The sequence below is a fragment of the Ips typographus genome, linkage group LG1 (assembly GCF_016097725.1).
Source record: "Ips typographus isolate SLU linkage group LG1, UJ_Ityp_2.0, whole genome shotgun sequence".
NCBI lineage: Eukaryota > Metazoa > Arthropoda > Insecta > Coleoptera > Curculionidae > Ips > Ips typographus.
The window spans coordinates 27071030-27083871 of NC_138422.1; the positions used below are offsets into that span (position 1 = coordinate 27071030).

The 12842-nt window shown below is 35.2% G+C and overlaps 1 protein-coding gene and 1 long non-coding RNA gene across 7 annotated transcripts in view; one reads left to right on the forward strand and one right to left on the reverse strand.

Annotated features, from left to right (window-relative positions):
• Window positions 1-12842, forward strand: part of LOC145740204 (uncharacterized) — a 47745-nt gene that overhangs the window by 30805 nt on the left and 4098 nt on the right. For all 6 annotated transcript variants that reach the window (XM_081995581.1, XM_081995577.1, XM_081995579.1 and 3 more), the window contains 8 exons: window positions 1827-2033; window positions 2095-2569; window positions 2621-2966; window positions 6366-6599; window positions 6655-6950; window positions 7008-7237; window positions 7293-7574; window positions 11246-11566. In XM_081995581.1, the coding sequence (XP_081851707.1) occupies window positions 1827-2033; window positions 2095-2569; window positions 2621-2966; window positions 6366-6599; window positions 6655-6950; window positions 7008-7237; window positions 7293-7574; window positions 11246-11566 (2391 nt within the window). The remainder of the gene's footprint in view (window positions 1-1826; window positions 2034-2094; window positions 2570-2620; window positions 2967-6365; window positions 6600-6654; window positions 6951-7007; window positions 7238-7292; window positions 7575-11245; window positions 11567-12842) is intronic.
• LOC145740234 (uncharacterized) lies at window positions 8973-10938 on the reverse strand. The gene is made up of 3 exons (XR_014181374.1): window positions 10791-10938; window positions 10665-10728; window positions 8973-9042 (listed from the first exon to the last, which is right to left on the reverse strand). It is a non-coding gene; the product is annotated as an uncharacterized LOC145740234 (long non-coding RNA).

Sequence of the window (12842 nt, forward strand, 5' to 3'; positions counted from 1 at the left end):
GCCACTGTCACATGACACACCCTATATAATTTTTTTTTTTTTTAATAAATGCCCATCTAAAAATACAAATCGACGTGTCCAAGCGTTTTTCCCAACAGGCTCTCATTTATTCGTTATCGAATTTATTCCATTTGGCTGTTCCACACTGTATGTTTTAATACACCGTTGAAAAAGTAAAAATCAACAGAATTAAATGAACTAAAAATATATAGGGTGTTCTATTTAAAAAAATATAACTTACTGTCATATGTCAGAAACTAAACGTAATAGAAAAAAACTGACTACGCCATTGGATTCTACGTCAAAACTTCTACCGGAAACCGTTTTTCCTTTTTTGACAACTTTAATAGCAAATGAAATACAGAGGAGGTTCCAAAATGACCAATTTTCAAAAGCCCCCCGTATCTTTGAAACAAAAGAAGTTTGCGCAGCCCACTCTTCGCCAGTCATCTCAGCTCGGAAAAATAGATCGGAACATGAATGCTACTTTTTTTCTATCTATTACCGTTTTCTCTGTACCCCGTAAAACCATCGAAAATGCAGCACCCTGTACAACTGACAATAGCCATCAAGCTGATCTTAGGCCTAAACCTTTTTAACTAAGTTTGAGCCATATGACTATTTTAAGCATTCTATAGTTTTGTAAATTATTCGATCCATTATTGTTGTTTTAATTTTTCAAATCAAATCAAATCAAAATACGCTTTATTGTTTTTTAACTAAAAATAGTTGTAAACAAAGCCATACTATACACATACAAATAAAGTTATAATACAACTTGTCCAACCCACAGTCACGTTATCACTAACAAATTACATGTATAAAAGTTTAGTATAAAAACAATTTCAATAACTTAGAGGTACATATGCACATAAAGACAATTAGAAATTTAAAACCGTTCCGCATAATATTCACTAACATTATAGTAGGCTCTCTCAATGAGCAACATCTTGACCTCCTTTCTAAATCTGCCCCCCTCAGAAATCTTTCTGATGCCAGTAGGCAAATGATTGAACAGCCCACGTCCATTATACACCAATGAGTTAAGCACCTGAGAGGTCACCGGAATAGGTAATGGCAACATATATGACTGCCTGGTGACATAAGCAGACAAACTCTCACACAGGGTCGTGCCGTACTTCTTATGCATCAGGGACACCGTTTCCAAAATAAACAAAGCTGGCAATGTCAAAATTCTGTTTGCGACAAAGACTTTTGACTTTAAGGGCATCGGTAAAGCAAAACGTCTTATGGGAGATTCAATGCATTTTATGACAATCTTTTAACCCAAATTAAAAAAAAAACTAGGCTAGATATTGCTATTTTTTAAACGGCATATGAAAGAAGATACTTGCTAGAATGTGCGAAAGTCAATATAATTTTAATAGTACGTCAATTAAAATATTTAGAAGCATGTTAACAAAATGCTAAAATTACCATAATTTTCCAGTCACTATTTTTCCTACCTGCAAAACTTTTTTGGTGACAAAAATAACTTTCGCACATTCCCCAAACATTTAGCTATTTAATAAAAAAAAATCAGGCAAATAAGTTAAAAATTAAAGTCGTAATTTGGGTTAAAAGATAGTACTAAAAAGTTGCTCGAATTTCGGAGCGGAAATCTTGCATCTTTGTTCCATATCACTCTAGGAGCATCGTCGCTTAAACAGTAATGTCTGCGTTAACACTGCCGTAGTTTTATCGACAGAAACAAAGAACGAACAGTGTTTTTTATATATTTTTCTACACGTAGGCCAAGCATCGCTATCGGAAAACGTAAAGTCTTTACCGATCCCCTTAATATTCACTATTTTTTGAAATTTCAGGTCTAAAAAACGCCCCCTAAGCTGCGAAGTAATACAAAACAACATATCATCAAGTTCGAGCACCGCAACACAACCAAGCAGCGGCTATCGTGGATCTTCCACCATCTTGACCGACTCCCAAAACAGTCCGGCCGCTCACACCAACAATCCTCTTTTTGTTTATCGGTACGATAGCGTGACCAGTTCGGAAGCCAGCCTTATGAATAGGTACGCACTACATGAAATTGCAAATTACACACTGCATCATCAACTGGTTTCATTTTTTCAGCGACAAACAGTCACCGTGTATTACTACCACTCCTCATTGCACTTTGCGAACCGTAACGCAGCAGGAAAACATCCCACCCAGACCACCATTGCCGAGAGGAATTTTGCGCAAAGCGGAATTGAACAAAAGGTACAGCATGTACGAAACCAGTGAAGAAGATTTGGCTAGTGACGAATTGAACAAAAGGCGATCAGTCCCTGAAGTTTACGTTCTGAACCGCAATAAGAGATTCTCAGAAACCGAAGATGAAGGTGTGGATGCTGGAACTTCAAGCAGCAGTATGGACGAAAAAGAAATCCTCAATACTAAGCCGGAATATGCGCTGCCACTGATGAGCAATGACGAGTTGATACAACTGGAAGAGTTTCTAAAACTTAGCGGTTTCTCGAGTGCATCAGACGAGGAAAAAACCGAAGAAAGCTTAATGCATCTACGCAGTTATGTGAGCAAGTTTTTGGCTTTGAAAATCAATCAGGTGAGTGACTGGTATAACTCGGTTGAATCGATTGTAGTAACATGAGTTTAGGAGGATTCTGAACACTTTGGAGGCAAAAAGTCGGTTAGTTTTGCCGAAAAACTGAGTGTGAATCGTGCTCGCCAGGGTCATCCACCAAATAACTCTCCAAATGTCTCTGCGTTCTTGCTGCAACGGAACTTCCAGCCAAAAACGGTCACCGACATGACGATTTGCGAGGAGAATGAAAACAGTCCTAATTACTCTAGTCCGCAGGCAACTCCCGTTCATTTATGCAAAACCGCATCTGATAATTATGTGCAGAAAAGATCGCTGATTAATGGAGTTTTGGACGCTGTGGAGCAGGTTATGCAGCATTTTTCACCCGCATCAGACCAACAGGAATTGAACGCTCTAGGTAAGTTCTTTATTTTGTGACGAATTTTAAACAAAAAATGATTTCAAGGTTGATGCATAGCAAATTAGAAAGCAAAAAAAACGGTTTTGTGTGCTGAAAGTGAGCATCAATTTTATTAATTGGTGTGATTGCTAATTAGCAATACCTGTAGCATAAATAACAGACAAGTTTCATTAAATGTAAATGTTTTAATCACTCTAGGTTCAAAGATAAAAATAATTTAAAAAATACGTTGTTGTCAAAATGTAATAAAAAACACAAAAAGAGTTAAAAATGCGATTTAGTTGTTTTATACATTGATAATTGCGACCAAGGCAATTGGGTGAAATAATTATCTCTTTTCCTAAAACGTTTGGTATATAGTTCTCGCGGAGTGAGTTTACCCGTGCGTCACGAAGGCTACGTCATTTATAATCATATGAATCAAATCAAGTTTTCGTCAACAAACCAGGGTGCGTATTCTTGAAACGAGGGAAGGAAATTATCAAGAAAAAGACCTGTAGAATGTAACAGGAACCCGCCATTGTCAGCTTCTTCTGTCACATTCTATCAACACTTCTCTTGAGAATTCCATTCCCTGCTTTCAAGAATAGGCCCCCTGTTGTGTTCATATTATAGAAAAGGGCGTATCTAAAGCTTCGTCACGTTTAAAATTTGTATTGTCAGTCAGAAAGTAGAGATCTTTGGCTGCAAATTTGCACTAAAACAACCTTATACCAAAGCAAATCAAAAATATCTTGACCGAAATAACATTTTTTATTTATGAGAAGTCTCTGTTTGGATCATAGAATTCTGTCTAAATTTGAAACCTAATTTATTTACCAAAATTCGCAGAGATGTATCACCAATATGTAGTATTTCTTTAACTTTAAGCTTTTAATTTAGGTTCTGGATGGTTATATGTTTCTCTAAAGTAAATACAACAAATTAAAAATTCAATAAGACATTCTGAGTGATGCTGTAGTATCTCATATCTCATTTTCAGGTTACAATCCACTTATTTTATTTTAAACCCGCTGGAAAACATTTTAGACGCTTATTTTATTTTTTCTATGACTTTATTATTAATATGTTTGAAGAAATTTTTATGAAAAATCTATAATGCAACCCAAAAATCTCAGTCTCTGGAAACAATGAAATGTTAATAGATGTTTCTTACAAAAGTAGATATATTTTACTATTATTAACATACTATCGTTGTACATATCATACAGTGTGGAACAGCCAAATGGAATAAATTCGATAACGAATAAATGAGAACGTGTTGGGAAAAACGCTTGGACACGTCAATTTGTATTTTTAGATATGCATTTATTAAAAAAAATAAAAATTATATAGGGTGTGTCATGTGACAGTGGCCGATACCAACTTTCTTATTTTAAATACAACCCCCTGTATATTATAATTTTTTTGGATTCTTCAGAAAATTCTAGACATAATTCATGTACAATGTCCCATACCTATCTTCAACTGTTTCGGAAATATTAAGTGTTTTCAGATGTATTACTAAAATTAATATTAAAAAAAGAAAATTATTTTATTTCACAAATAATATCAAAAAAAAACAAAAAAACATTAATTTCAAAGTAAGAGATGTTCAAAATGTTCGTGAAAATAAGTATTGAGTGTAATGTAGCGAATTTGTGAAATAAAATAATTTTCTTTTTTTAATGTTAATTGTTGTAATACATCTGAAAACACTTAATATTTCCGAAACAGTTGAAGATAGGTATGGGACATTGTACATGAATTATGTCTAGAATTTTCTGAAGAATCCAAAAAAATTATAATATACAGGGGGTTGTATTTAAAATAAGAAAGTTGGTATCGGCCAATGTCACATGACACACCCTATATAATTTTTATTTTTTTTAATAAATGCGCATCTAAAAATACAAATCGACGTGTCCAAGCGTTTTTCCCAACACGCTCTCATTTATTCGTTATCGAATTTATTCCATTTGGCTGTTCCACACTGTATAATGTATTTCGAACATTTTAATGCTTTCAGATAAATCAGTGGTCTTGACCCGTCGATAAAGTCTCGATTTAGGTTTTCTAGGTGAGGAAATCATAAGATTACTTGCTTGCTTTTCCCGAATCGAATAAACTGGTTTGCGGGAAATTTTCAAAGCAGCTACAACCTTCTAGTATCAAAAAAAAGTAATCAGTAAGAATATGTAAGGTCTTAAAATTTCTTATTTTCTTCCTGAACAGATGATAAAGCTTCTAAAGGTCCTCCATTAGTTTTTTCCAATTCAAAATATTCACAAAGGTTAAGAATTAACTGCTGGGCTTGTCTGTAGAGAATTTTTCCAGGCATTTTCTAAAAAAATACTGTAATAGTAAGTAATTCCGAATTAAGGAAAAATCAAATGGCTAAATAAAAATCATAATAGACACTCCAACTTTTTTTTCAAAACAGGTTAGTAATTGTGCCAATTTTGATTAGATCGTGACAGCCGACATAAAAAAAATAAAAATATTAATAATAATATTATGAAAGTACTTACAGAATGTTAAAAGCGTAGAAACAATAGCTCTTAAAAGAAATGTGGTGGTGTGGTAAACAGAAAACTTTATAAATGATTAACAACACAAAGAAACGGAAAAGAATTAATAGTAAACAAATCAAATAAATTTCGATGGTTGTCAAACTGACGATAACTGAAATAGAAGCGCTAATCAGTAAATGTTTTTCTTTGGAAGACATTCGCTTAGATATTTACCCTTTCTGAAAGTGAACAATAGACAAGGATGAAGTCAATAATGCATGTCTACTTCTAAATCACAGGGGGATGACGCACGGGTAAACTTAGACCGCGAGAACAGTATCTATTATTTATCGTCTTGTTTGCTACTTTCAGCAAATTTTTTTCTAGTCCCGTGATATCTCGTGGCCCTTAATACTAAATGAGAATACATTTTTAACACCCTGTAGCTCGATAACTCTACCATCTCGGCACAAAATCCACTAGTGTTGAGCGGTTGATGTATTATTGGGCTTCAGCAGACTTTAGCTTCCACAAATAAACAAGAAACAATTTATAACAACTGACATTGATGACAGTATTGACAGTCAGGAATTTCAGGAGGAAGGCAAGGGCAGAAGTTACTTTCTGAAATGACAATAAACTTTCTTACTGTAATGCAAACATCAATAAACTTGCCGAAAAGTTTATTTTTGCAAGAAAGTTACAGCAACAAAATTGCACTAAAACCGTTTGATTAGTACGTCTAGTATACCTCCTAATGGCTAATAACAACACAGCTTCTTGGAAAGTATCCATTTATCCAGATTTGTACATAAATTTAGAAACTTATTAGTTCTTTTAAAAACTACTGTCATTCTTAACACCACACTTAAGTTTGTGCTAAATAAAAATTATTTTGTTACAGGCGACTCGGCTATTGATCCGACCAGTGCTAAATTAGCCTTAACTACTCTCTGCCCCGCTCTATATGCAGTTTTTAGCGACGGTCTTAAACCCTGTTTGGAAACTAGTTTTGGCGCCATCAACAACTCCGTGTGGCAAGTGGTGGAAGCTTCATCACAACAGGGACCTTTAACCAAAGCTTTGAACGACCTGGTAATGAAGATTAATAGCGAAGATGTGATAAGCGAAGGATTAGGTGAGTTTAATTTGATAAAATTGTACATTTATTACTGTAAATTGTGCTTGGTTAGTCAAATTCAACGCCTTCATCTTTGGATTGCTCAACGTGCGTTCGCTGGATGCCTGGATCAGCTACTTACGAACTAGAGAAAGCGTGCTCAAAAAACACTACACGGCTGATTCGTTACTGTTACTATCACACACAGGTGGAACTAATCTACGTAGCATGTTGGATTCTATGGTAGCCGCGTTGCAGCCTTTAGCTTTCTTACCTTTCCAGTTCGATTTGTTGTTCGAGTACAAACAATTGCACCTCAGTTTCAAACGAATGGATTCGTACCATCAACCTTCCAGCCCGACACAAAAAGTAATTATTTCACTTTGACGTGGTTAAAAATAGTGGTTCTATTGAGTTTTTGTTTAGTACTCACCATCGAACGCTCTGAAGCAATTTTTGTCGAACAAATATTCAAATGGCCGATCCACTTCGGAGTCGGAAGCTACAAATAAGACTGTGCAGGGTGAGCCGGTTAGTTCTTCCGGAAGATCAAGAAGGGGCGATCGGGAGCGGCCTAGAAGCTGCATTGAGCCGGGTGTTTCAACAATTCCTAGCTTCAAACTCGGTGAAGATATTAATAATGTCGCCAAGAAGCGGTAATTCATAAAACAAACATGTGCTTTGCATTAGTGTTGTAAAAAACTGTTTCAGATGGTCAACGATCCCGACCAATTCCAAACTGTTCCAAGCGTACGACCGCCTCTCTAAGGAAGACGAAGAGTATGTTGACAGTTTGGAAAGCCCTCATGGACAGCCGGAAGACACTAAAGCCGGCCCGGAGTCGTTAGACTCAAACTACTCCGACGAAAAACCACTCAACGGTAGACGATTCAAAAAACTGCAACAAAAGTGGGAGCTTCTGAGCGGTCGGGATTCGGTGGAACAAGACTCACCTCCACCCAGTCCCACCCACTCTAAATCGAAGATCCCTAGGTGAGTTACTGTTAATTTGGTTTGACTAATGCCATTTTTTGCCTAAAATGAGTTCATTGTATTTAGGGAGTTAAGCTGGGTTTATACAGCGCACAATGCCTTAATGCATAACATTGCACAAGAAATCACAAATGTTTCTTTTTGGTGTTTATACAGTCGCACAACATATAATTTTTAACCAATGAAATGAGTTTATGACAACACTTGATAAATGTCATTGCAATGTGAAATGTTATTTTTCTGTCACTTGCCATTTGTCAATCATGTCAAGCACAGATAAGGACGATAAAGCCGGATTTATAGATTTGCGTAGCGTAACACAACGCAATCCTAGCGCATCGTAAGAAAGTTGAATCATCCAGAATATGTTGATCAATTTATAGATGCACAAGCGTAGCGTAGCACAACATAAGTACAACGCAGCGCATCGCAAGAGTTGGTAATTTTCAACTTTTACGCTACGCTTACGCTGTGCACCTCGCGTCTAGCCAATGAAAATAGGTTATTTTTCTGGGTAAAGAAGAAATCTGTTTTAGTTACTGACAATTGGCAGATTGGGAGATCGATAGGTACTTATTTGGTTAGGTTTTCCAACAATAGTCAATATGATTATTTTATTGATAATATTAGTATTAAGCAAATTTGTATATCGTTACCAGAGAAAATGGACACTGACGGTCAACTAATTGAATTAATACAGTCGTTTCCACATTTGTATGACATGAAAAACAAAAATTTAAAAAATCTTATTATGCAAGCCGATTCATGGCAAGTGATTGCTAATACATTAAAGTGATTCAAGAAAAATGTCACTTGTCGCTTGTCAGTCTTTGTTTGACGCGCATGTATTCAAAGGAACTCACATCTTAAACAAATGAATCTATAAATTGCACTATGTAAGAAAATTGCGCTATGCTGTGCTACGCTGCGCTAGGATTGCGTTGTGTTACGCTACGCAAATCTATAAATCCGGCTTAAGGCAAAAAAGGTGTGCTTGCTGTTGTAAAGTTGGAAAAGGGGAAAAAAACATTTTTAATAACAACAATATATTAGAATTCTCTATATTTAGAAAGCCAACACAAACCGACCATGATGATTCCAACCACCACTCGCAACACAAGATGGCAGCGTTCAGGTGTTATTATTCCATGCTATTTCCTGCATAGAATAACCTTCTGATAAATAACTGAAAAACAGAACTAGCAATACTACACATTTTTATTTGGAATTGAGAATATACTTACTGCAGAGTGAGGGCAAGACGTTGTTTTGGGCTAATTCGATTTTTTGTCTTGTCTTTCTGCAGGAATGGCCCCCACAAGAGCTAATAACTTATGAAACAGTTCTGGAGTCATACGCGTATATTTGAAAAACTGCTCTGTATCATGTTTTTCTGCAAACTATTTTGACAAAAACACTATGTTCATTGCGTTTTCTATTCATAGGTCGCGTTTTAAACCTCCGTATTCTCCTTTTCTTGACATCTAAGCTTAATGCAGCATCATCAAACCAGCTATTCCGGTTGTTAAAGATGTGCTTTGCCATATAATTAATAATTCCTTCAAACATGGTATATTTCCAGAGCAATTAAAGATAGCGTTGATTAAGCCTTTATTTAAAAAAGGAAATGCGGATTTGATGGAAAACTACAGGCCTATTAGTTTGTTGCCGGCTTTTTCAAAAATTTTTGAATTATGTATGTGTAAACGGTTGATAGATTTTTTCAAGCATTGTAATTTATTGAGCTTAAATCAGCATGGTTATGTGCCTGGAAGGTCCACGCAGACTGCAATATTTAACTTTACAAAACGGATATTAGAAAGTATGGAAAAAGGTAACCTGGCGATTGGCATCTTCTTGGACCTGTCAAGGGCGTACGACTGTGTTGACCCAGATATGTTACTTAGAAAACTTAAGGCTTACGGTGTGCGAGGTCAAACATTACATTTGTTTTCATCATATTTAACTAATAGGCAACAAAAAGTTAAAATATTAAAAAATGGACAAAATTATTTCTCAAGTCTGAAGGAAAATAAAATTGGAATTGCACAGGGAAGCATATTGGGACCTATTTTATTCATTGTATTTCTTAATGACCTGAGCAACATTCTGCTTTCAGGAAATGAGCATGTGACGTGTTATGCCGATGATACGAATTTATTGACAGGGGGAAGAAATGTAGAAAGCCTAGCACTATCGGGAGAAAACTTATTTTGCAGAGCACAAGATTGGTTTAAAAGTAACAGATTATTACTTAATAATAATAAAACAAAGGTTCTACTCTTTAGAACAAAACAATTCAAAATTGAAAAACCTGGAACACTAACTTTTGGACAATCAAATACAGAGCTAGTAGAACATACCAAATTTCTTGGAATTCACTTGGATGAATTCCTAAACTGGTCAAATCATATTTTAGAGTTAAACAAAAAGCTTAGTTCAGTTTGCTATGGCATACGAGTCACTGCGAAATACATGAATGAAAGAACATTAAAAATCCTATATTACGCAAACTTTGAATCTGTGCTCAAGTATGGGATAATATTTTGGGGTTCTAATAGCTTAATGGAAAAAATTTTTGTTTTACAAAAACGAGCACTCAGAATAGTCAAGAAAATGGGATACAGGGAGAGCTGCAGGGGGGTTTTCAAAGCTAATGGCATTCTGACGGTGTGGGGACTATATATTTATGAATGTATAGTTTTCTTTTTCAAAAACAAAAGTATGTTTGATCTGGAGGTACATCATAGTTATAACACTCGAAGCGTAAATGTAAATTATCCGATACACAGATTAACTATAACCGAAAAAAATCCATATTATGCCTGTTTGAAGCTTTTTAATACATTACAAAATGATTTAAAATTAGAAAGAAATGAGAAACTTTTTAAAAGAAAGGTAAAACAGATGTTAATTAATTTAGAGCCATATTGTATCAGGGATTATGTAAGAGACTATTAGGTGTACACTCATTCTTAAAATGACGCTGTTTCTTTTTGTGTTTTCATGTATGTTTTTTGTAGTTACAGGAAATGTATTGTGACCATAATTAGAAATAAAGAAGACTAACTAACTAACTAACTAACTAACTAACTAATGCTGTAGCTGCAGCACCCATCAAGAGTAGAAGCCCCAATTGTTGCCAAGGTTCCATCTGCAATTGTTTAATAAATTCTTGATGTAAAGAGAAACAAATTAGCTCTAGATAATTTTTACCACTGAACTTTGTTTTTTCCGTAGACACTTCAACTGTTTTTATTGCACTAAATGACCAAAAAATCACAAATACAAAATCAACAACAAACAACAATTCTTGAACAATCCAAATCCACAATTCATAAGCAAAACAATAACACAATACAATGACGGACGGCGGATGTCAAAATATGACATTACAAAATTTTGCGCACGCGTACAACTGTATAAACGACAGTAGGCATTACTGTAAAGCCAACTTTCTATGTTATGCATTAAGTTATGCATTGTGCGCTGTATAAACTCAGCTTTAATTGCCAGTGCTACTAAAATATGCATTACACTGTCTCATAGACAGTAAAACTCATTTTGTGAAACCAAAAGTAGACCTGTTTCTTGTAGATTAATTTTGTTGAAATGAATATTGATATTTTACCCCTTTTTACCATCTCATCAATTACTTGTTATTAATGTAGGCCGATCACGTCACCAGTCAGACCGTCGGGTATCCCAGTTCCAATTTCGGCCAGTAAAAAAGTTACCAGTCCTCAAGGGTGCAAACAAATCGTCAAAGGGTCGACGATTGCCAGTCAGTCGCCTGCTAAAAAGCCCGGACCGAGAACGAGTCGAGTGGATCGGGTCGAAACCACTCACGAAGCCCAAAGACCGAGCAGTTTACCCTATAAACCTGTCAGTCAGAGTGGTAAGAGTCCGAAAGTGGTGCCGCAAAGGAGGGCAGCGTCCAGTTCGTTGAATCGCCGACCGATTTCCGGTGTTCCACGGAATGTTCCACCCAAGTAAGTATTTTCCTTTATTTATTTAAATACTGTACATAATTAGTGTGGTTATGGACCAATTGAAAGTTGTCGAATGTAAAAAGGGATCGAATAAGATTGACATTCGGTTGTACAAAGTGTCCCAAATTTGACTGAAAGGATTCTTCGAATATACAGGGTGTCCCACGACGAAAGACATCGATTGATATTGGAAAAAGTATAAATAGGAGAGTTTTGAAAATTTGGCAGGATACTGATGTGGGCATGCCCAATCTAACTAAAATATTTTCAAGATGGTGCACTTCCGTTTATACCGGAAGTCAATCACAACTTTCTTATTTTAAATAGAACACCCTATATATTATTACATATTTGGATTCCTCACAAAATTCTGACCAACTTTTGTGTAGAATGCCCTATGCCTATCTCTAGCCGTTTTTGAAATATATGATGTTTTTCCAAAAAAGTGACAGTTGCAACGCTCAACATATTTTTGTACTTTGTCAAACCGTATTTCATTTTGCAATGAAACTTTGGGTTATTGTAAATAAAGGATCGTTTTATTAACCTGAGGGTGCGTAATGACTCATTTGTATACAGGGTCGTCAAAAAAAAATCATAAACCTGCCACTAAAAAAAAATAAAAAATTTCAAGTTTTTTAAATAGAAACCCAAATTTTTTATGACGGAATCATTTTGAGCATTAAAAATTATTATACGTTTCAATTTACTTGCCTATACCTAAATACAACCCATTTCGTTTTATTTGAGAATAAACAGTTCTTATTCATAAAATTCCAGATTTCTTGAAAATGTCTCTCTCTAATTACGTGTGGATTTATGTCACACCAGTAGTGTGAATTATGTCTATTGAACATTCCATTTTTAGTGAATTTGGCTCCGTCGATCTAAATAATATTATTCAAAAACAATTCTTCTCCATAGTGACTAGTCAGCAAAAACTCACTAAAAACCACTCTCTTCGAAAATTCAACCTCTTTTAAGTGTTGCACTAATTTAAATGAAAAAGGGTGAAATTTATGTTCCTTCAAGATCCTTTGAATTGAGCTTTAGGATATGCCTGATTCTACGGAAACTTGTCTTATTGACGAAGTTGGATTTGCAACAAAATAGCCCAAAATTGCAATTTCTACATTTGTATTATTAAGGATTGGTTTTGTTTTAATAGCTTTTATCTTCACAGATCCCGTATTCTTAAAATTTTTCAATTATTTGCTTGACAGCTTTTGGTGATGGCTTTGGTTTTTCTGGATAACGAGCGGCAAATACCTCACAC